Here is a 23,713-nt window from a genome sequence, read left to right as displayed (position 1 = left end):
CTTATTGTAAAATGACTTCAGTCACTCCTTTCCTTTAGCCTGCCAAGCTAGAGTACAAACCAGACAGGACCAGCTCAGTGGCCAGAAGCAGTCCATACGGCTCGCGTGCCAGTCTTGTGTTCTTTGCATGACTGCCTGAGCACCGACTGGGATTGAGCCCTTCAGAGTCTCCCTTCCAGTTAAAACCCAACTGGGGTCTGCCAGCTCAGCAGGGGGAGAGCAGGGGAGCTGGGCTGCAGGGGGGGTGATAAACAAACCTGATGCACCCATGGGATCCAGGGCCACACACGACGTGGGCAAACCTGTTGGGGTAGTAATGGTGCCCCATGATTTTTTTTTTATGTTACCTTCTTCAGACTTAAACAGGAGAGCCAAGTTCCAGCTTGAGCTCCAAAACTGTTTTGCAGGAGCAAGGAGCAGAATGACCCTTTTTGCTGCGTAAATGTCCTAACCATGCTACACGTTGGACTCACGGCTGCTCCACTCCGGCCCAATGAGTCCTGGCCTAGTTCCTGCAGAGCAAACAGCCTCAAAAGAAGGCGTGTAAAGTCTCCCCTTCAAAGGACCAGAAACCTCCTTTGAATTTATCAGAAATCTTGAAATCTAGTGACTAGGGACTCACACCAATTGAGTGCTGTGGCTTTGACCACATTGCTACTTCCCCACTGGTTTATCTATCTTGTGTGCTTAGGCTGCTAGTGCCATTGAATCGCGTTTCCTCATACCCCCCTCTACTCTCTGAGACTTTCCTTCCCCCTTAGGAATGCAAACGCAGTTTTTCAGAGCAAAATGGCATTTCAGTCCTACCCAGTTAAGCTACAGATTGCAGGCTGTAATAGTGTTAGGGGAATAGTAGGGGTGAACCAAGCTTAAATGATGGATTAAAAATAGGTCGTTACAAGGAGAGGCTCACATGGAACATGGAATGACTTTGCCTAAATCGATGCTCTCCGAGTAACCCAGAACTGTTACCGTGGGACCAATTTCCAGTTTTGCTTCTTAAATTCCCTTTTTTGTATCATTCAGCAAGTGAAATGGCCTCCGTCCTTTGAGATCTCGGCCATCCTCTCCCCACCTCTGGCCGTCAGTCCTTGTGGGTTATTTTCTACCATCACTCCTCACTTCACCGGGAGCGGGCTGTGAGGCAGCAGGGAGTTTGCCCCCTGCTCCAGCCGGCTGCTCTGTGCCACTGGCTGCCCAGGTTTATCACCTGGTTGCTTAAAAGGGAAGCTCGGGCCGGACGGGGTCAGCGTAGCATCATTAACCATATGCCTTGTTCAAGGTGAGCCACGGCTGGTACCAGAAAAGGGAATTATAGCAGCGGCACATCTGGTCCAGCTGTTCCCACCTGCCAGCGGTGTCCCAGTGGCTGTGGTTAGTCAGAGCAACCTGACAACTTTACTAAATGATGGCTGGCATCAGACTAAGACGTGGGGAACCACTGAGGCACTGTCATCCCTCCTTTCTCCCTGTCCCACACATGCACTTCTGCTGTGCTGAGGCACAAATCTGAATGCCGGCCACAGGCTTCCTAAAATTAGAAAACTGTAATGTTATAGAGGCTCTCCTCGGTATTTGATTTTCTGCTCAGAAAGTAATGCTCCGCTTCCCTACGAGGTGACTGGGGCAGGCAGGAAGACGTGGCTGTGTATCGACATGGATGGGCACTTTGGGAATATACCTTTTCACCGTGGGATAAACACTACGCAATATGATATCTGCGATCCTCATGAGCAAATACTAAACGACCTCCTGGCTGATTAGAGAGTAAAAACTTCCTGAGGGTCTTGCCAAGAGCGAAAGCAATCTCACGAGGACCTTCATCTTCTATTTCAACAGGGAGGTGGAAAGAGAGAACGAGGTGTCAGAAATCTAAACTCACTTCTTTGCAAAACAGTCCATATTTTTACATTTGTTTTCTGTACGCGGTATTGCTTTTGCAAGGCAGGTTTTCTTTTTTTTTTTATTTGACACAGAGCAAATACACTGAAAATGTTGTGTAAGAAACACTGGAAGATTCCTCTCGTTTAGCCAGCACAATTTGCTTGGTAATCTAAATGCAGAATGCCTAGAAACTAGCCAAAAATATTTGCAAAGCTGTGAGATGCTGCGCTATTCCCAGGCTGCAGGCAGCTGGGAAATGGTGACCTGATTGTAGGCAGTCTCGCAGTTCTCTGACTTAAAAAACAAGCGAAACAAACTCCAGCCGCAAACCCGGCGAGCCAGGATTAGGCACCCGCGGAAGACAGGGATTTCTGATTGTATTCCATCTCGCCAAAGACGCACCGCTGCCCCTGTACAAACCTACACCGCATTAGGGCAATGCCCAACATCAGCACATTACAGGCATGCCTACTAAGATGCGCACACACTAATCCTACGCTGGAACAAGTCTGGCATCCTGGTTGTGAAGCATCCCTGCGTGTAGACAGAAAAAGCTATCCCTAACATTGGAGAGTGAAGGAGCCCGCTGTACCACGCACACATCCTACTTATCTACCTATAAACTACCCACCTGATCACTAGAGCAGTGACATAAAAAGAAGAGCAGGGGAAAACTCCTCCATCCCCTGCAATAAGTCTCAGGGATTGTTTTGCCCTTTTCTTTCGGGTCACAGCTCCCTCACTTTGTCGCCATGTTATGCAGCCAGAGCGAAATGGGCCCTTGTTGAACAGAGCGGGTGCAGCTGATAATGCGACAAACCGACTGAGCAGGGGTAGACGTGAGGGTGCTCGTCCCTAGTTAAAATCTGCTGGGTCTGGGGCAACGTGCCTTGGTTGGGTGGTGAAGCCAAAGCGCAGAGAAATCCAGAAGCTGCAGCAGAGCCGAGGCAGCATTCGAGGCTCTGCGGCAGAGAAAGGCTGGTTCGGCTCGGCCATGGCCCTGCGGCTCCTCAAAACTTTGAGTTTGGGTAACTTTAGGTAACATCTTGCTGCAGGAGCCGCTGTCTGGAACAAGCATGGGTGTGAGTGGCCAATGCGTTCATAATATATGTCTAGATACCTGTGGGTATAAGGGTAGGAAATCATCTGGGTGTCAGCGTAGAAAACACCGCTGGTATTTTAACACACGTACGTTGCACTGAATCCCCGTCCCGCTGTCCCTGTAAACACCATTGTGCTTTTCATCTGCCACATTTGCAGCAGCAGCAGCAGGGAGATTTCCCCTGAAATGGGATTGCTGACCCAGCGGCCGCCCGGACAATGTGACGGGCGCTCCCAGGCAGCACAAAGCCCCCCTTCCAGAAAGCCGTCGCACAAAGCCGAAACCCTGCGCAAGCCCCAGCCTGCTGGGCTCCGCACATCCCTCCCGCCAGTGCGGGACGAGGCGGCCGGGCTGAGCGGTGGCGCTCGGCGGGCTGGAGAGGCAGCATGCCCTTGCCGAGGCGCCGGTCGTCCTTCTTGGGGCAGCAGCCCTCTTCCTCCGCGGCCGAGAGCTCGGGGCCACCCGGCCGCCGGGTGAGCGTTGGGGGTGGAGGGAGCCTGTCGAGACCCCCCGGCGTCTACGTGGGCACCGTCCCCACTGGCGGCGTGAGCAGCTTGGGCACCCGAGTGTCCCGCAGAGCCCTGGGCATCAGCAGCGTCTTCCTCCAGGGTCTGCGCAGCTCCTCCGCCGCCGTGCCCCTGGCCCCGGGGCTGGAGAAGGGCAGGGCTATCTCCTACGAGAGCCTGAACGGCTGCTTGGTGGAGTACATCGAGAAGGTGCGAGCTCTCGAGCAGGTCAACCAGGAGCTGGAGGAGCACATCAGAGTCTACCTGGACAAGAAAGCGGCCAGCGTGGGCAGCTGGGGAGTGCTGCGGGAGAACTGGGAGGCGATTTACCATCAGGTGAGCGCCGGAGCGCCGTCGGCAACGGTGGGGACCGGGGGGAGCTTCGCGAGTCATTAGCAACCCCGAGCAGCGAGGGTTGATGCTGATGATGAATGCCGCCTGATTTCAAGGTGCCGTGCCCTAGATGGAGGGTTTTAAATCTATCTTCAGGATAATTAGCATTATCATTTCACAGTGTGCGGTGGAAAATGCCTATTAAGCAAGAGAATTGCCTCAGGCATCCTGCGCATGGGGGCGATTGAAATGCCCCCCCCCGAGGTGCGATAGTCTGGGCTGATTAAAATGGGTGGGGTTTTTCTTAATTTTTTTTTTTTTCAGCTGTGGTTATTACAGTGAGCAGCAAAATTATTAAAAGAAAACTGCTAGGACTGAATTAGTTTATCCCTCAACATGATATCATTACAAGCATGTTGGTTTTTTTTTTTTTTCAATTCAGCAATTCAGATTTTTGCTTTATTCCCTTGTTTGCTTAATCACATTTTCAAAAGCTCTATTTATTTAAAAATAATAATTACATGGTTACAAATGAGTGACTCCTTTCCTTCCCTTTGTCGCCACCTACTATCCCTGACTCCCACCTTCTCCGTATGGCACAGGCCGCGGGTTCTCTGGGAAAGTGTTTATTGTGGGAGTGCGAAATGATGTTCGCTATGATCTCATGGACAAGAAACAGTTCCTTTTGCTGACCAGTAAGACCAGTAAGACTTTGCAGGCTGATGTCCTGCTTGCAGTGAACACAGGGCTCTGTCCTCCAAGGTCGCGGTGCACCTCGCGAGTCCCAGCTTCTCGACTCCCAGCCAGCGGGAGCGGACGGGTCCCCGAAGAGCTGGAGCCTGGCATCTTGCACGTCTTCCCGGCAGTGCTTGTGCAGGCACAGAAAATGCCATCGGCAGGTCTTCAGAAAGCCTGAAGACAACTTTAAGTTCCCCGGGACAATTGTGTGTTTGACCTTGGGCTGGCCCGAGTTTTACTCTGGCGTAGGGAAGAGGGTGCATTTTACAGTGCGCTGCATTTTTAGGGCAGGTCTTCACCCAGAACGCCACAAATGTCGTCTGTACCCTGAATGCAGCAGCATAAGCTCTTGTACAGAGATCCTGTCAGCAGAAATGCCCAGTTAAGCACTGACTTTTGAAGTTGTTATCTTTTTGTATTGGTAAATGACATTCTGCCGCTAATCCTCTAAAGCTGCCTGAAGGGACTGGCTGCTGAAGGCAATGGGTGCTCTGAATCTGGGGTGCTTATGAAAAGCCATACCCTCGAACCTATCACCTTGCTGAGGTAGACGGGGACTTTGACGTGAGCCGGGGGGGGTCAATGCTTTGCAGCCTCCATCCCGTGCTTTCCAGACGTGTCCCCCATTTTGCAGTTGTAGACCTCCCCCGTAGAACCTCCCGGGGCTTAAGGTTAAGACCAAAAAACGTAGGACCATAGGTACTTTAGGAAGGACTGTTTGTTTTTTTCGTTATATGAAACCCCAACACTGTAGTGCAGATGAACCTACTCGTGTAATAATTTTTCATCCAAACTGCTTTCCTTTTAAGCTTTCTTCATATTGTCATCCTGCCACCTTGCCTCTACCTCCCTTTCTTTTGAGAAATAAGAGCAGCTCATAATGAAATCTAGCTTGAATATTGGGCTTTTCCCATATAAAATCAGAAAAATAAAGCTATGTAGTAATACCATTTGCAAGTATCATAGAAAATAAGAGAAAAAGATTAGCATCATCCGTATCTATTTAACCATTAAAACACATTAGAGAATACATAAAGTTTTCCAAATTACTTCAATTAAATCAATAAAAGAGGCATCGCTTAGTGGGTTTTGACTTTCTCAGATATAATCTGAGCTGTTATGTACAATTCTGACTAATAGGTTTCTTCACCTTTGTTATATTAAGCATCTAACCAAAAATGAAAATAGGACCTCATCCAGCCCAAGCACCGATTAACTCGTTCATCCTGGAGCTAATTGGCGAAAGTATGCCAGCATCAAGACCGAAAGTGTCACCGTTATGAAAATAACATCAAAAGCAGTTGCTGCAGAACCGGCTGCAGCCACACAAAGTCAGTACCGTCCTGCCACGACATGTCCCAGGAGGAAAAGTAAAAGTTGTCCAGGAGTCAGCTGTAACAGAAATGAGAGATATCTGGCAGATACATTTCTAGATGTAATTTTTGTAAATGTATTTAGATTATCTGTAGATGTCCACATCTACCTTAATGTGACATATCCTTTTTTCAGCCTCCCGCAAAATCTGAGGATTCATTTTGATCCCCGGCCAGCCCTGTGTATTCAGGTGGGAGGGAGGCTCAGCAGCCATAAACCCCTCGGTGCCCTTCATATGAAGCAGCTGTGAAAGTTTTGGGGTGGAAAGCCGCCTGAGCAGCCACCTGGTTTAACCCAAACTCCCACGGTAGGAACCGATTTTGAACAAGAAGAAGCAAAGAAAAATACACAACTGGGGCAGGGGGATGTCTAGACAGGAGCCCCTTCCTCCTGCCCCGCTAGTGAGAAGACAAACGTACGGCCAAACATTCTGGTCCCAAAATCAGAAGTGTGACGGGCCCATCTCCGCAGTGGGGTAGGAGAGACCCCGGCGGAGCAGAGGTCCCGTTTCCTTCCTGCCCTTCCTGGGATGTGCTCCGGCATCCCCCATTTCAGGTACTTGTCCTCCCAGCAATAACAACCGGGTGCCAGCATTTCTCCCAAACTCAGAGCTAGGGGAAAAAATGTGGGAACAAGCGGCTCGGAGGGTAGGAGTGGAGGGTCCCTCAGGGGACAAAACACTCGTGTTTCATTGCCATTGTCAGAGCTGTTACTGCAGCAGGAGAGCACTGACAGGAGCTGAATGATGGGAAGCCACTATCCAGCGCACAGCATTAATTATCCACCTGGGCAGCCAGTTTTTAGCAGAGCAGGTGGACACATGCTAATCGGGACAGGCACAAAATGGGAGGATTTTTGCAGGAAACGAGGGAAATGAGAAATCCTTTGTCGTGGTTTAACCCCAGCCAGCAACTACGCACCACACAGCCGCTCGCTCACTCCCCCCCAGTGGGGTGGGGGAGAGAATTGGAAGGGTGAAAGTCAGAAAAGTCATGGGTTGAGATGAGAACAGTTTAATAACTGAAGTAAAATGAAATAGAATGGTAGTAGTAGTAATAATAACAATAATACAATAATAATATACAAAGCAAGTGATACACGACACAATTGCTCACCACCCACTGACTGATGCCCAGCCCGTTCCCGAGCAGCGATCGCTTCCCCCCCGGCCAACTCCCCCCAGTTTATATACTGAGGATGACGTCATACGGTACGGCACAGCCCTTTGGCCAGTCTGGGCCAGCTGTCCTGGCTGTGCCCCCTCCCAGCTTTTTGTGCGCCGGGCAGAGCATGGGAAGCTGAAAAGTCCTTGACTGGTGTCAGCACTACTTAGCAACAACTAAAATATCAGTGTGTTATCAACATTATTCTCATACTAAATCAAAAACACAGCACTATACCAGCTACTAAGAAGAAAATGAACTCTATCCCGGCTGAAACCAGGACATCCTTCTGGAGAGGAATTCACGTGACAGAAACACAAATTCATCTCATTTTACCCCGGGCATACGCCTTTTCTCCAGGCTTCATCCTGGTCTTTTTGTGGAAAATTCTATCTGTAATCAAATATGTCTTTTCTGCAGAATAGGAGGTTGGTTGTAATGGCAATTCCTTCCCACGGAGCAGGGCAGCACCTGGGAAAAGGGGACGCTTAAAATAATCTCAGCGAGTTTACACAGAGGAGAGGGTAGCGCAGCCTCCGTGACCGTTCAATTACGGCTGCGTGGGAGACACGGAGACGTATTTTGTCTATGAGATGGCACGTAGCGCAGTTCAGCTCACAGGAGTAAACACAAAAGCAGAAGAAGGAATCAACGTCCTGGACCAATTTTATGACTGCTGTGACTCCTGTGCGTGGTTGGGAGCATTTGAAAGCTCACTGGAGTTTTTCGATAGCAATACTTTTATTTGCACCTGGCCTTACTGTCAGCGTTTACTCAGTGTTCATATTAAGCCTGGAGAACATACAGGACTGACAGCCCGAGGAATCGCCGCATTTGGACTTGCACACAGCAATTTATTTGCTGCAGGGCCGGGAGAGCCGCTGAGTATTATCTGTAACGCAACACAGCGCAGGATTAGTGTCTGTAAATGGGTGAAACAGCATTCAGCCACTGATCTCAGAGCACAACAAACTCCCACAAAAAGGCACAGAGCTTGGTCAACTGCCATACACAGGATGGCAATAAATGTGTTTTAATTATGTCCTCTCAGCCACCTCCAGCAGCGCAACCGTGGACTACCTTCACACAGAGCTGTGAGGTGGGGGGGTGAGGTTTTCTCCTTGTGCTTAGGCAACATTACAGTTTTTACAGATCATTTCTTTAGGAGGTATCTCCTGCTTTGAGAACGAGGCTTTTTTTTTTTTACGCAGTCCTGTTTACTTATAAAATATTCGATGTATAAATGAAGTCATGTTTTCTTGGATGCAGCAGGAATCAGCAAAGGACCCATCAATCTTCCCAGCCTCTCTCCAGGTAGTCCATCACCTTTCCCAAGGCGCTGCAACAAATGCCACTCTTGCCGCCTTTGGATTTTCCTCCTTCAGGCTCTGAGAAGGGGTTCAGCACAGAAAGCATGACCGAAAGCGTTACGAGTTTACTGCTCGGCATCTGAGCAGCAGGCAGTGGGTTACATGATTGTAGCCTGATTTAGCTGTGAATTACAATGTGTTGGAGGCAATGGGCTGACATCAACCATTTCTTTCTGTGTGCGGAAGGAAAGACTAGACCAGCATCTTCTGATCTTTCTCCACAGAGGCATCATTTGCTTTAACTGAAGTGAACTTAAAAGCCAGATAATTTTCTGTTACATGAATAATTAAACCATGAGATTCATTATCACAGGCCACACCTGAGGCCATGAATCCAGCAGCATTCAGAAAGGGATTAGGCATTTGTAAGAACAGCAAAAGTATACAAAGCTATTGATAAAGCATAGCTAAGAATTTGAAAGGCATAGTAAATCTTGCAACTCCAAACTTGGTCAGACCTCCGTTAAAAATCAAAAGTTGCCAGCCGCCAGGGATAAGCTCTCCCCATAAGTGTCTGTACCACATCACCCTTTATCAAGGCTGGAGTCTGCAAACTCCCTTGAAGCAACTGGTTTTCCATGTTGCCAGTCGTAACCCAGTAAATGGGCCAGTACATTCATGCAGATTTTGACAAGATTTTTTTTGCTAAGACTTAAAATTGTGTCTTCATGCCCGTGAAATCGAAGAAAATTTTTGCTGCTTTCAACTTAAGATGTTTTATATCACAAATATTCAGTGTTAATTCAAGAGCTGGAAAAAAAAATCATGTTCAAAAGGTGTATGTGCATCACGGACGTGAGTGTTGAAAGACAACACGTGACTTAAAGGAGCTATTATTAGTAATAATGTTTGCATTTTTATAACACTTCCCATCTTGGCAGTTTAAGTGCCACATGAGCATCAGTGAATTAAGCCTCCCAGCAGCCCTGTGAGGCAGGACAGCGTTGCCTTCTGCTTTACAAGCAGAGGAGGCAATGCCCAAGTGCTTGCAGCACTGCGAGCCCTCTCATTTCCAATGGACACAAAGAAAGGCATTTCCTAAACGGCTGCATCATGCGTTTTAGTATGTGTGTCAGCAAAGTGGCTACGAATCCATCTCACTAATGCTGCGTGTTTGCATCCAGCTGTTGATTATTAGAATTAAATCAAACAAAAGAGCCACTAGATGGAAGTCTTACATCTCTTCTTCTGAAGCCTACGAAAGAGCTTTCACGGCTCATGCAAATCAGGGAGAATTTTTCAGGAAACCTGGTTTCTACATAGAAACTATGTGTCATTATTTATCCTTCAAGTTCACTGTTGGATTTAAAGCGTACACAGCTGATTTCCAGGAGGGCTGAAAGGCTAAGGCCTGCTGGCTCCCACTACAACGCTCATCCCTGAAGCCTTCCAAACATCAGACTTTTTTATACCATTTTTACTTACATGGCACACTTCAGGTTTGTGTGCAGTTTTGGAAAGCCCTGCACTTTCTCACTGAGCATTTGGCATTAGCCTCTGGTCTATGAAGAGGGGAGTCAGGTATTGACCGAGTCCTCAGGAGTATGGTACCAGGGTTCTGGTAAAGACATCCACTGTGGGGCAGGTAAAAAGTCACCTCAAATGCCTCAATAAAACCACAAGATTACTACTGAAAAGCCCTTTTAAAAAATGGTTTGTCTCCGTATAGCGGCAGAAATCCAGGCAGCAGCAGATCACCAGGTTTTCCCTGCTTCTGCTTTCATTGCAGCCCAAAGGCCATTTTACATTGGATTCAGCCTCTAAACTTAGCCATTAACGTATCTCTGAATGGCACTGTGCAGCTCACAGGATTTAATGTTACTTTTGCTCATGGGATGTTCCTAATTCCTTCAAAGACATTCATTTTCATCAGAGTTTAGGTCAGATATTGTAACCACTGAGGCTCCCTGCCAGAGGCAAATGGGCTTGTTTTGACAGGGCAGGGCAAATCACAGAGCAGCGCTTCTGCTCCCTGATTTGAGTCAGGAAAAAAAAAAAAAAAAGCTTCTCTGATGATCCATACATGTAAGAGTTGGCAGGAAGACAAAATGCAATAATTTCTGTAGGAAAAAAGAAAGAAAAAAAAGAAGGGGGGGGGGAGAAAAAAGAAAAAGGAAAAAAAAGGAAAAGCAAAGAAAAAAAAGAAAGAACATAAAGAAGAAGATTCCAATGAGGCCAAGAGTGCATTTTCTAAACATTAGGAGGAAAAAAAAATTCAGAGCTTGGGTCAAAGAACTGCCTCTACCTCCATGCTGCTGCCATGTAAAAACTAAATGTCTTTTCTCCATCTTTCAGGAGAAACTCAGGTCGTGCAAAGGGACCTGAGGACAGCACAGTGGCATGGCCCCAAAGTCCCAGCTCTGCCCAGCCGCTCTGAAATACTGCAGAAGGGACGACCAGTTAGGCCAGTGCTGGTAAAGCAGGGTTGCAAAGAAGCAGGGAGAAGGAAACAAGGGGTAGCACGATGAAGAAGAGCCAGTTCTGTGTGCAAGAGAGCATGTAAAGGTCTTCTGTACTTGTGTGCTGCACGGCGGGCCTGGCTGCTGTGCCGTGGGACACCATCTCTTTGCCCACACCTGTGGCTTTCGTAACATCTCTGACACTTGCGCGTCCACTGCACTCTCTAATTCTCTCATGCCGAAGCTGGGGCTTTTTTGCCCAGTGGTGGTATTCATGGGACTCCTCTCCTCTGTCTAGATGCTATTTTCATGAAACGTGTTGGAACTGCGTGTCCCTGAGTTGGCCTATCCCTCTATCATATTGGTTGGAGTTGGCCAAGAAATCCCACAATTATTAAAGAAAAATTGGCCACCTGTGCAATGGCGTGAGCATTGTGTCTTTTGGATGCCAAGTCGAGCCGGAGCTGGCAGGAACAGAGCTCCAGCCCCAGGCTTCCAGCCACAGCCACCTTCTCTTTTTGTTCCTAAAAGTAGGTGAGAAGTAAGCAAACCACTCGTTTTAACTCGTGCCTCCTCAGATTTAAAAAATGTAGAGTGCTTTTAACTTCATGATCCATTATGGACCTCTCAATGTGGGGAATATGTTATTCCTCCAGATCTCTCCTTATCAGATGCCTTCACACAGTTCACCTTTGTTTGTCCAAGCATTTGTAAGACATTTAGAGCAGTAAGCCACTTTTCGTGAGGATGAATGTTAATTACCACGTAGAAATGCTTCAGCCTTGCATGTCCACCTCCACCCCATCACCACGCAGCAAGCCAATAGAGCAGGTAGGACCATACTAAGGCAACAATCCCACTTGTGATACTTGAGATAACTTGTCTGGACGCAGTCTTGATGTCTCCACATTGCATGGCCTGTTTCACCTCGGGGGAGCAGAATTCTTCAGGGGATTTGCAATCTCATTTAGTTACAGACTTAACTATCTAAAGAAAGATTTCTGCTTCAAGAACTTTCCGGGCCTGCTTAAAAAGCTGCTTATTTATGTGGTGGTTTAGTTTCAACTGCAAATCTCCCTGCATATCTCCTGAAAAAGACCAAAGAGATGTTCAGTTTAGCTCCGCCAGAGTGATGGCATGGAGCATGGGACGGCTGGAGCCCCCAGACAGTTATGTGCAGAGATGATTGCTCTAATCCTGGTACCAAATTCAGCATGTCTTCAGTCACCTCCATAGCTCAGTGCCAGGGCAGGCAGTGGTCTTTTTTACCTTTTTATCATTTTCTATAACCCTCTTGAATCACGACAGGCTGCTATGTCACAACCCTTTCAGGTTTGCTTACCCCTCAAGTACCTCCTGGGTATTAAAGATACTCCCCAGAGCCATAGCAATGATACAACAGTCTTATTTGCACAATCTTTCCAAAGCATGTCACATTCGGTGTAATAATCTTTGAAGACTGCCTGCTCCTCAGGTCTCATATCTATCACAAGAGCTTACACGATCCCATCAGAGAAGGAAAACAAAGTTCTGGGAGCTGAGGACGGCTCGCAGGTGGCATGAGGAACAAGTATTCCTTGGCTCACCAAAGAGGACAACCCCGAAGAGGACTGCTGATATGGGAAGTAGAATAGGAACTGCATAAGTGCTACTTAAACTGTATCTAGAAAATATAAGTGGGACTTAAATGATGAACATATCTTGCACACAGTAATGAATTTTACCCCTTGCGACCAGCTGACAATCAGAATAAATGTGTTTCCACAAGAAGATGAATGCTCAGGAGCAATGAACAGTTTGATGACAACTGCAGCCTATTGGCAGAGAATTTGTGAATTTATATGTACAAAATCAATTGGTTAAATAATCTGGAATGAGTCACTTGAACAGCCCTAGGCTAAAGGATTATTTTCAGAATCAAAGCTATACCTCTGCTTAAGGTACATGCACAGTGCATGTAGCTAATGCGCTGAAGATCTTCATTGCTTGAGCTCTGTTGTCTCTTTCTTCTAGGTGGGTGAAGCAGTCCTTGAAAATGCTCGTCTTATGCTGCACACTGAGAACATTCAAGCCTGTGCTGAAGATTTTAAAGACAGGTAGCCTTGTGGTGGCACCTAGCTGGCCACTTTCTTTGAAACTTTGCCTCGGCAAGCGCTTTCTCTATAGGGTAGTAATGCTTACTGAATAGAACAGGCTCATTCTTTGAAGTTGAATATTCAACCACTTGACATGGGAGGGGTTTTGTAGCAGCAAAAGAATTAGGATGCTAACATTGTTTTGGAAGATTTTGCAGATTTATAGTAACAAAAATGTGCACTAGCAAAATTACTTAAGCTATTCTTTGATATACAGACATTGATCTCTTACTGACAGGTCAGTATTCATTCAAATTTGGGTCGACATTTTATAAAGGCAAAGACTCATGTGATTATTAGTTGTAATTTGCAGTTCCACACAAGTGATTTTGGAAGTAAAAAAATCATTCTACTGCAGCAGCTGAAAAGCAAAAACTGTACCACTACAAACGTCAGCGCAGAAACATTAGATAAGAAACCAGAAATGGGCTGCACTGATTTTCCTTGTCTTTACTGAGAGAAAGGAATAGTAAAAGAAGATCTTAAATACTGACAAACTACTTTTTTAACATCTTTCTGTTTGCAAAGCCTAATGTTCATGTACATGAGGGCATGAAGCTCTGTAAATTTTACTCAGAAGGCCTGATGATCCTTCTAGCTTGTATTTGTAGTGGATTGTTCATTTACAAATAGCTTTTTTGCAAGATCCAACACACAAACTGTACTTCAAACTAACTAATTTTTATTTCCTATGATTTTTATCATCCCTTAAACTTCTGTCTCTCCCTGGTATTATTTTATTTAATCGTATCAAAACATGTCTTAATCATGTTCTTAAGTTTGCCTTCTATTTCAGAAAGGTAAAACTCTGAGCTACTCATTTTGTGGCTTTGCATCCAGCAAGCTACACTCATATTTTAAGTAGTTTTAAAAACGTCAGCTGACTTGGACAAGCAGTCTACATAACAAAAACAAGGTCAAATCAATCCATGGCAGAGTAAAAGCTCCTCATTCTCACTGGGATCAGCTGCCTCTCTCCCAGGCTGTTGAACTCCCAGCAATGAAGGTAGCTCTCAAGGGGCAGAGTGCAGCTCTTGTTTATGAAGCTGGCTCCCGTCTAACCTGCCAGCCCCCCGTCTAACCTCCCTGGCCACCAGGTCCCCAGGTTGGATGGGTTTGACACAAAAGCCTCCCACCCAAGGAGATTCGCCACGCAATGCAGCCACATTTTCAATGGAAAGCCTAAAATGAAAAGGTACAAATGAGAGCGACAGAGCAAGCAGCACAGCAGAATAGCAACTGCCTGCCACAATTTTCCCTACCATTGCAGCCATGGTTTAGAAATGAGCTGTTTGCTTTAACAGCAATTCTAGTTGACAAACCAACCACTCAAATATCCTATTTATTTTGATACAACTAGGATTTGGTCTTAAGGATGGGCTGGGACCCTGGAACATAGATCAGACTTCCATCAGCATGTTCATTAGTAAAAGTCATGCCTGATGCACACATATTTTCTTTAACCATAGCTCTGAAAAGTTTTTATGTAGACGAATCAGCAGCTATCCTCATTTTACAGCCAAGCAAACAGAGAAAAAGCCACCCATGGTCATACTGCATATAAATACCAGATCTAGCAAGAGACCCCGTGCCTCTCTGTGCTTATTCAGGAATCCTATCAGGCTGATAACCACCGTAGCGCAGACTGCTAACTTGGCCTGTTTTATTACACTCTGAGTTAATGACAGGGTACTTCAGGCAATTAAATTCAAGTATAGCGAGGCAAGGTGAGAGCAAAGTATATCTTCTGTGTTTCTGTGCCTCTGTCTGGGACACATGAGCTAATTAGCACAAAGGGTGTCATTTGAAAAAAAAAAAAAAAGCAGGTTTTTCTTGCTGAGCTGTGCTGTATTAAGGTTTGGGTTTCTTTTTTTCTCTGCAGGTATGAAAATGAGCAGCCATTCAGAAAGGCAGTGGAAGATGAAATTAATTCCCTATATAAAGTGATTGATGATGCTAATTTAACTAAAATGGATCTGGAGAGTCAGATAGAGAGCATGAAAGAAGAACTAACTTTGCTGTCAAAGACTCATGAAGAAGTAAGTCCAGGCTCGGGACACTGAAAAGCCGACGTGGGCCTGTTTCATCCAGTTGGCACCATACATCTAGTGCAAAGAAAGCACTAAAAAACTCCGCCTGCCATGTCTGGGTGGGGGGATTGTCCTGAAAACTGCTCCTATTTCTCTCTTCTCTGTTAACTTAAAGCACTAACCTCTGAGGCATGATCAAATTACTTACATTTAAGTTTTAACTCTTTCTCATCTGCTAAATATGACATGGAAGAGATGTCATGACTTCTTTTCTTGCTAGACACCACATGATGGTCACAGGGTTGCACAGTCACACATGTGGACATCTCAACAGTAAGGTCTGATTCTCAGCCAGAATGTAAAGAGAAAATGCTTGTGCAGGGAACAAGCTCTGGTCCTGCTGCGTTAACGCGGAGCGTTAACCAGCCTCTTCTGAAAAACTCCTGCTTGGCTTAGCAAGCTGCTTGGTTCCTGAAACCGAGTCTCTCCTGAGCAACGCACCACTGAAGCAAGTCCCAGGGACAGGCAGCTGGAGGGGAAGCATAATTACCCAATTTTGCAATACCTTCCCACTTACTCATTACCTTCACCAGCACTGTTTGGATGAAGGTGGTTTATTCCCTTCAGCAGGGGTTTCAGGATCGGATCCAAATCAGCATCTTTACTGATGGGGGCTTGAATAGGGAGCTACTACTAATCCCACGTAAGGGACAGCAAGCAATTGTGCTGATGCCTCAAAAGTAGAAGAGAGCTTGAATTGAGATTGCTCATGGAAGTGAGGCACTATCCCACCTTACATTTCTTACAGGTTATTTCTCCAACCACAAGATTTCAGCAACATTGGCAGGCGTATAGAGACTTGGGTTGCCAAGATGAGGTTGCTCCATCCCCTCCCTACTTTCATGAGTCTAATGCCAAGGCTGACATTTTGCCGAAAATAATAGTGGCTTCAGCACCACTGCATGGCATGAGAAAGATGGAAGCGGTTTTAGATAAGAGGGAAAACAGAAAATTGATAGAAATACACAAGATCCCTTTAAACCTCCATGTATCGCAACTGATTGCTGTGAAACCAGAACATTTGGACTGATGCTGTCCTCTGCCCATATATATGGCATAACAAGAATAGCAGCTTTCCAACAGCTCCTCTTGCTCTGCATTTAGCCAGCGAGCAGCCCTTGCAGCATGGAAGGATGCTCCTTTCTTTACCCATTGGGAGTACCTGAGCATTCGCGGAACCATCCCAGCACAGACCTGGTTTTCCTATGGCAGCGGCACCAGGGGAAGCTGCTCAAGAGAAGTCACAGAATAAAGGCTGGAAGAAACTATTGCAATTACTCCAGCTGAGCTCTGGCACAATAAAGTCCCAAGGACTTTCCTGAACTGAGTCAAACCTTTCTTTCCTCCAGTGACCCCCACTAGGAAATCCATGTCAAGTCCTTTTGAAGTTTTTGTGCACTTGGAGTGGGCACATTTTGAGGCTTCCATTCTTGCAGGTTCATAATTCACATATACTTGCCCGTCCTTTTTTTCCAGTACTGTCACTGTCAGGGGCCACTGCCTACAAATACAGTTCCCAGATGCTTTTACACCACTTTTTTTTTTGCTTATGTCAATAGCACATATAAACAGACTGACGTAAAAGGATTGTGGTGCCAGCCAGTTCAGATACATGTGCAAATCCCACTTATTCTTGTATTCCTGAACACAGTGCACAATTGAGGGCTTCAGTCTCCTTCCACCAAGGGGAACTCCAGCAAGACTTCCCACGCAGAAGAAAGGCAAATCCACATCTGAAAAATGAACCCTCCAGTGCACTAAATCATTCATTTAGAGACACCTTTTGGGACCAAATTTAATTGCTCTCTCTGTGGAACCAAAAGAGCTCTTCCTCGAGCCTCTCCAAAGCTACCATTCAATTGTCCAGTTCACCTTCTTTTATGTCTGTTATTTTTGTTCAAGGATGTGAAGGTGTTATACAAGCAGCTTGCTGGATCTCAGCTGGAAGAACTTGATGTTCCCCTGGGCAGTGGCCTGGACGACATACTGGAAAAAATCAGAATCCACTGGGAGAGAGACATTGAAAAGAATCGTGCTGAGACAGGTGCCCTGCTCCGTACCAAGGTAAGCGCTCTGTAACCCACTCCAACATTAAGAGATTCAAAGCAAACATAAAATCTGTCTAATAATCTGCAGTAACTTTGAGGGCTGAGTGTTTGGGTTTTTTCTTGAAACAAAAAAGATGGTAAAAATCTAAAGGATTTTGGTCCAAGTGCACTGGAATATACACTCATAACTATCAGTGACTTTCTTGGGATGCACAGAGTTAAGTAGCGGTGAAAGTGACGCTGCTGATATCACAGGTATCTGTGGGAGACTTCTAAGGGCTCTGAAATGTTGGCTGAGAAAAACAAACTTAACCAGTTGGTACCTTCTGTGTCGGATGAGCCAGAGTCGTTACCCTTCTTACTAGGGCCATTCCTCCACTGAACAATTTACAGGGGTCTATAAATCAAAAGGGCAAAATACATTGCTCTACACTAATTATACAGCTACAGACTCCTTGTGGGTTTCTCCTTGAAATTGTTTTCTTTGGCAGCAGTGGGAAAATTGGACCTTAACTTAGAAATGAAAAGTGATGATAATAGCCATTCCCTTTAAAAGCTCTCTCCTCTCTTGATGCTGAGTCTGAAGCAGCCTTTTAATGCAGCTTTTTCTCTGTCGTGAAGGATCACTCATTTTCCAAAGTGGCTGGCTGAAATAAGTATTTTTGCGGAGCTGAAGCATTAAGTTCAGCGCATGATCCTATATTTTAGAAGCCATCTCATTCTGAGCGGGCTATTACAGCAGATCATGGCACACCAAATCGTAACTACAGCTGTGCTATAGAAATACTTAGCAAAAACATAGCCCCCCAGTTCCATGGTACAGAGTTCCTATGAGAGGAGTAGAGGGTAGTGAAGCCAAACTGCAAGAAGAAAAGGAAGAAATATATTTGCAAAGAAATATGCAAGCTCTGAGTAGGTGCTTATTTTCAAAATAAAGAAGAAAAATCCTGTGGCAGTAGTGATACCAAAGGCGCTAGGGAATGTACAAGAAGCCAACCAGAGGAGTTTATCCCAGAGATCACATCAAGTTTGTAAGCAGGCCAGACTTATTAAGCGAAGTTTTCATGAGGTTAGTCTGCAGGGGCCTGATTTTCAGCTTGTACAGACCAAAGGAAGCCACTGATGCAGTAAAAAACTACATGAGCCCGGAGAGTGCCTCCATATAAAGCATATGCAGCCCTGAAAAGCCAAAGCATCCTCAGTAGCCTCCTAAGCTTTTCCCAGAAAATCTGTTCCCGGCCCACTGCCAGGTTTCAGCAAAATGAGCATTACTCTGCCAGCACCAAATTTTTCAGTGCCCCCACTTTCCCGTCCTGCTTCTTCCTGTTCCTCCTCCTCCTCTGCCAACACACCCTCACAACTTCTTTCTTCCCATTTCTTTCATATCTTCAATATCTGGTCTTTCAACTGCACAGAGAGATCATTTGGGAACAAAACTGCCAGCTCATAGTACACTGATCATTGGATCCCACTATCTTGTCTTTGGTTGTGGCCAACACCAGATACTGCAGAGAAACACCAATAAGCAGACCTAACCTAACCCATCCCTACTTAGCCATCTTAGTCTAAGCTCTTACCAGTTTAAGATGTTCCTGTTTTGTTTTGATTTTTTTAATGGGAGGAAGAATCAGACTATCACAGATTTCTGGAAAGATCAGTTGCAGTTCAGAGCAGGTTCTGGTATGCTATTCTAGGGTTTTTTGTCCCCAAATATACCTCTCATTAAACCCAGATGATGCAGTTTTTTATCTTACACCGTTTTGCTTCTCATACAGGTCTATTCAGATTATTACTATTTATACAGATAACAAGAGTTCTGATAATTATGTCCAAGCCTTTTTTTCAACTAAGCTTGTGGACTTATGTCATCTTACGTGGCTAAGTTGCACCATTTGGTTATCCAGACTGTGAAAAATTTGTCCTTGCTCTTTTGCGACAGCAGAGGAGAGCGAGCAGTCCCCTCCTCTCCGTTGCTCTTCATTACTGCTTTCTTGAATCTCTCTTTGTGAGTTTTCCTTCATCTCTAATGCTTTCATTGTCTTTCTCTGCACCCACTCTCTGGGGTAGCTGTGACCAGTTGAGACCAAGGTATTTCAAATGGTGTCCTAGCACTGACTTAGATGTCAGGGTAGTATTTCTGTTATTTTCTGACCAATTCCTTTGCCTCATTTGCTTTGTCTTCTGACTAGACTTGCAATCTTGGCTAGGTTTTGCTAGATTCAGGCACCAAAACATGCCAATTTATATTCATACCTAACAGGGTTTCACATGTGAATTTTTAGATGAGTAAGTAACTTCGACACTCCAGTCCATTGGTTTGAGCTCTGCGCTTTTTTGTCCATAATGCTCAAAACCTTTCCCTGAATTGACACAAGTGATTTAAACCTTGTAAGGCACGCAAGCTGCTTAATATTTTCCCCAGAAAGATGCTTTGCTTAATGATGTGGCGCTGTTCATTCAGGTAGTTTGATTCCACACATCCACCTCTGTGCATCGCTAATCTATATTGTTTTCTGTCATCCATAAATCCTTCTAGTTCATGATTCATCCCCAAGGCAGTAAACCTTGAGGCTTCAAGCTGTTAAACTTCTGCCATAATGGAACTAGACCTTAACCCTCCTCTTCATGTCCTGTCTCTTGACCAGCTGTTGATCCATGGCAATGCTCTGCCCTGAGCACATGATTACACAGCTTCCTCTGTCATCCCCTACACTAGATCTCGCAAAAGGTTTTGAAAAATCTTGTGAATTATGTCAATTGTTTCTCCCTTCTTTGCTACTTTGCTAACGCGTTTCCAGAACTCTTAAGAGCTTATCAAAGTCACTTTCCTTCTGCAGATATCATGCTGATCAGACCCTGGATGTTGGTGTTCTATCCCTAATCATCCTTTAATTATCTTGGTTCCATGAAAAACAGACTAATGAGAGATTCTGCACTCTTGCACAATGCCTGGCTCAGAACTGTACAGACGTGCTTGAAATCCACACATTCCTAGGGAACTCAAGCACCAAAATGATAAAGATTTAGGAGGATGATTTCCTCCTCTCTCTCCATTAATCCAGTTGTTTGTGGGCACCACAATTCGGTATAGCCTTTCCCTTGTGGAGCATCTCAGGGATCGGAAGAGCAGAGCCCCCAGAAAACACGAATTGCCTAGTGAAGAGGGCACAAAGACCACGCCTGCGCTCCTCTACAGAAGCAACCCCAAAGCTGAGGCCAAGTGTCACGCCCAGCAGCACCCTCCACATGGACTCTTGGGGCGACTCAGCTGCTAAACCTGTAATGAGGATGGGGAAACCTTGTGTGTACCAAAGGCTTCAGAGCTTATTCAGCGTGTGCTTACTTGCTGTGTCATCCTCAGTATTTAGGGCCTGATGTGGCCACCTCCATCTGCTCCATCTGCCTGTTCTGTCACTCACATCACTAACGTCAGGTAGCCGTGACAGATTAGGGTAACTCCTGGAGGCGTTCCAGCATCAGCTGTGGTGAGGACAAGTTGGATTTATAGGTAGCATTTGGCCCACCAGCAGGGTAAACGTGAATGAGAGATGCCAGGCTTCAGGTAATGGGTGCAGGCCATAAATATAGGTGCAAAGACACCCTCCCTGCCCTGCGTACCTCTTTAAAAAGAGGCATTTATAGTCCTCCTACCATAATAACGTGCAGACTACACTCTCAACACAACTTAGGAGACACAAATTACTCCAGAGTGGCAGGTTGACAATCACTAGGCTGGGTTCACCAGGACTAGTGGGGCAGGATTATGTCTCTCCGAAGCACAAGCCCCTATAAAGTATTTCTGGAAAATACAGGCTCTGTGCAATTTGCTGGAAAGGACAGTTTTGGTGTTTGGACTGAAATTCAACCCTCTGCAACACAGGTTCATAAATCCTAAATTCTGTTTGAGACTTAACTGGTACTTAAATGACCTTTTGCACCTGAGATTATTTCATTCACAATGACCAAGGTGTGGGGTTCACATGATGGTACCAAAAAAGATTATAAAAATGATTTCTGGTGCATGGTCCCAGATTTTTGTTTAATTTGATCCTACTTTTAAAATAAAATAATCCATAATCAGAAAAGCAGGACAGGGTCCAGATAATTTTCAGAGTGGAATAGAAGTACTTTGCATAGTTCAACTTTAGCATCAAACAGAAGAAATGTAGGTTTTGACTGAAGAATTGTATTTGCTAGAGAGCCCAGAGCTCTGGATTGAAAACCTTGATCTCAGCCCTCATTAAAAAGTATAGAAATTTTATTTTTACTAAGGTACCTTTTCCTCCACCTATTTTCAAGAAGCCTGAACTAAACACATATAAAAACCCACAAGCAACAAGAGCATAAAATTGCATAAGAATATCTTAATTCAATTATCAGAAATTATTTTTCTGACCTCTGTGATATGACTTGCTCTCTGACTCATGGAATCCTATGTGAAAAATCAAGGTGTGAATAATTCTGAAATCCAATAGGCTAAGTGAAAACACTTAACTTCTAAAAAAATATTACAGTATAGCTACTAAATGAAGAATTGTAGCAACATTTTCTTTTTATAGGTCATTTTAAATGCACTAGTATGAATGCTGAACAGCTTTTGTTGGCATAGATAAATTATATACACTTATATGTATAAGCTGTTTTACAGTAAATGCATAGAAAATATGACAATTTTGACACTAAGAAGTATCCAGAATTGTTCAACCAAGGGATTTAATATACAAGAATCAAACTTACAGTCAGAATTACCACAAACTATGAAAATATCAACTGTCAGTTTGGTATGTAAGGAAACTAAAACATAATTTGAGTAGGCTGTGACGACAGTCACAATCTTTTACCAGCAACCGGCTGAAACGACAGCTGCCGTGCGAACCCAGGAGGAAGAGCTGGTGGAGCTCCTCAGAACCGAGTTCCATGAAACTGCCTGCAAAATACAGAGCTTGCAAGCAGAAACCGAATCTTTGAGAACCTTGGTAAGTAATGCTGGGTTTTCAATGGCTATATGCTGTGCGAATTCAACACGCCCTTTGAGGAAAACATTCCCATCCTGGGATGCAGACTTAAGAATAAATCCCATTTTCCAGCAGATAGTGTTTCCAGAGATGCCAGACATTTCTGGGCTCTTCTTGATTGACATGGTGCACTGAGCGTACCACATTTGAAAACCAGGCCCCAAATTTCAATCTTCGGTGTCTTCATACTCAGCAATAATTTCACTGAGATTGCTAGGTAGGCAGTACTTGACAATGTGAAGAATATCTGTGCCTCGTAACCAAAGTAGTTCAACCTTTGTAATGATAATACACATTTTTCAAAGTATCTAAAGAAAGGAATTCTCAAAATATTACATCTCCACTTAAGCATATTCAATAGAGATACTGGCCAAACCTGAATAAAAAGCACTATGAAGCATAGGAAAACTGACTGTTTTAATGTCTGCTGTCCTGCCCTTACAGAAGCGGGGTCTGGAGAACTCTTTATACGACGCCAAGCACTGGCACGACATCGAACTGCAGAACCTAGGCTCTGTCATTTCCAAGCTGGAGGCAGAGATGGGAGAAATCAAAGTAGAAACCGAGCAGCAGCAGCGGGATCGTGAAAATCTGCTGACCAGCAAACAACAGCTGGAGAAAGACATTGCTGCATATCACTGCCTTCTGGAAGGAGAACAAAGCAGGTACTTGCCCTGGGGTACATTCTGCCTTCCCTCCTCCTCCCACTATGCAGTCCCAATACCAAAGCTGTGATCCTGGGGAAGCTCCCTTTCTAAGCACACAAGTTCCCCCTGAAGTCCGAGGACAGAATCCGGCCCGCTGACTGCACCCCTTGTGAAGAAACATACTTCAGACTCTTAACATTTGTCCTCTGGGGATAACCTGTAAATGCCTTTACAGTGGTTGGGTTGCTTGGTTGGGCTTTTTTAAGATCCTTAAACGCCGTTAGTCATGGAACCTCTGAGAATCTGATCCACAGATTTTGACTTGTTCTTCTGCTCAGGTCAGGGAGAATTTTTTTTTTATAATCAGATCCTGCTGAAGTTGATGAGATTTCACCAGCTGAACTGAGGCTAGTACTTGGTTCAGCAATTTTCCTACTTGTAGTAGTGACCAATTTTTTTTTTTTTTTTTTTACTTTCAGCTGATTATGAAACTGCCAGCCCACAGAAAACCATTGCCATTAAAGCAAAAGAAGATGTCACTGCCAATTATGTTCGTGGAAGCTAAAAACCCATCAAAGCAGCCTGCTTTATTCAGTTTGATTCAACAATCGAAGTAGGTTGTAGCTTGAACAACTTTATTAGACCCTCCTCACGTAATTGCTTTGCTTACAGATTTCAATTTACTCATGTTGTTAAAATTATAATAAAAATAAAGAATATCAGTTTTTTTGTTTGACTTTTTTTTCCTTCCAGTATTTTTCACGATAGCTGAAGGGGGCTGGATTAAGAACATAAGCCCTCCGCTTTCCAGCAAGTAAACTCTTTCTTTTCATAGTACAAATATATCAAGACTGAACTACCCCTCCACTGGGCACACAGCATCCACGTGGAAACGGCGAGTGCTCTGCT

At 45.0% G+C, this 23,713-nt stretch overlaps 1 protein-coding gene across 1 annotated transcript; it reads left to right on the top strand.

Annotated features, from left to right (window-relative positions):
- Positions 1 to 3,372: 3,372 nt before the first annotated feature.
- BFSP2 (beaded filament structural protein 2) lies at positions 3,373 to 23,541 on the top strand. Its single transcript, XM_009464480.2, has 7 exons — positions 3,373 to 3,828; positions 12,883 to 12,965; positions 14,887 to 15,043; positions 16,997 to 17,158; positions 21,987 to 22,118; positions 22,602 to 22,822; positions 23,284 to 23,541. Exons 1-7 carry the CDS (start codon positions 3,373 to 3,375, stop codon positions 23,285 to 23,287), a joined length of 1,215 nt encoding a protein of 404 aa, XP_009462755.1. The 3' UTR covers positions 23,288 to 23,541.
- The last annotated feature ends 172 nt before the right edge of the window (positions 23,542 to 23,713 follow it).

The sequence above is a fragment of the Nipponia nippon genome, unplaced genomic scaffold (genome assembly GCF_047370975.1).
Source record: "Nipponia nippon isolate SJK-2023a ecotype South Korea unplaced genomic scaffold, ASM4737097v1 scaffold_1, whole genome shotgun sequence".
In the NCBI taxonomy this organism is placed as follows: domain Eukaryota; kingdom Metazoa; phylum Chordata; class Aves; order Pelecaniformes; family Threskiornithidae; genus Nipponia; species Nipponia nippon.
This window is presented reverse-complemented; position numbering and strand designations above follow the sequence as displayed.

What these genes read in the sequence shown, in the direction of transcription:
- BFSP2 (XM_009464480.2), top strand. Translation starts at nt 3,373, where the DNA reads ATGCCCTTGCCGAGGCGCCGGTCGTCCTTCTTGGGGCAGCAGCCCTCT. An exon ending in GTGCCCTGCTCCGTACCAAG is followed by an intron (nt 17,159 to 21,986) that starts GTAAGCGCTCTG and finishes ATCTTTTACCAG; the next exon opens with CAACCGGCTGAAACGACAGC. An exon ending in CCGAATCTTTGAGAACCTTG is followed by an intron (nt 22,119 to 22,601) that starts GTAAGTAATGCT and finishes CTGCCCTTACAG; the next exon opens with AAGCGGGGTCTGGAGAACTC.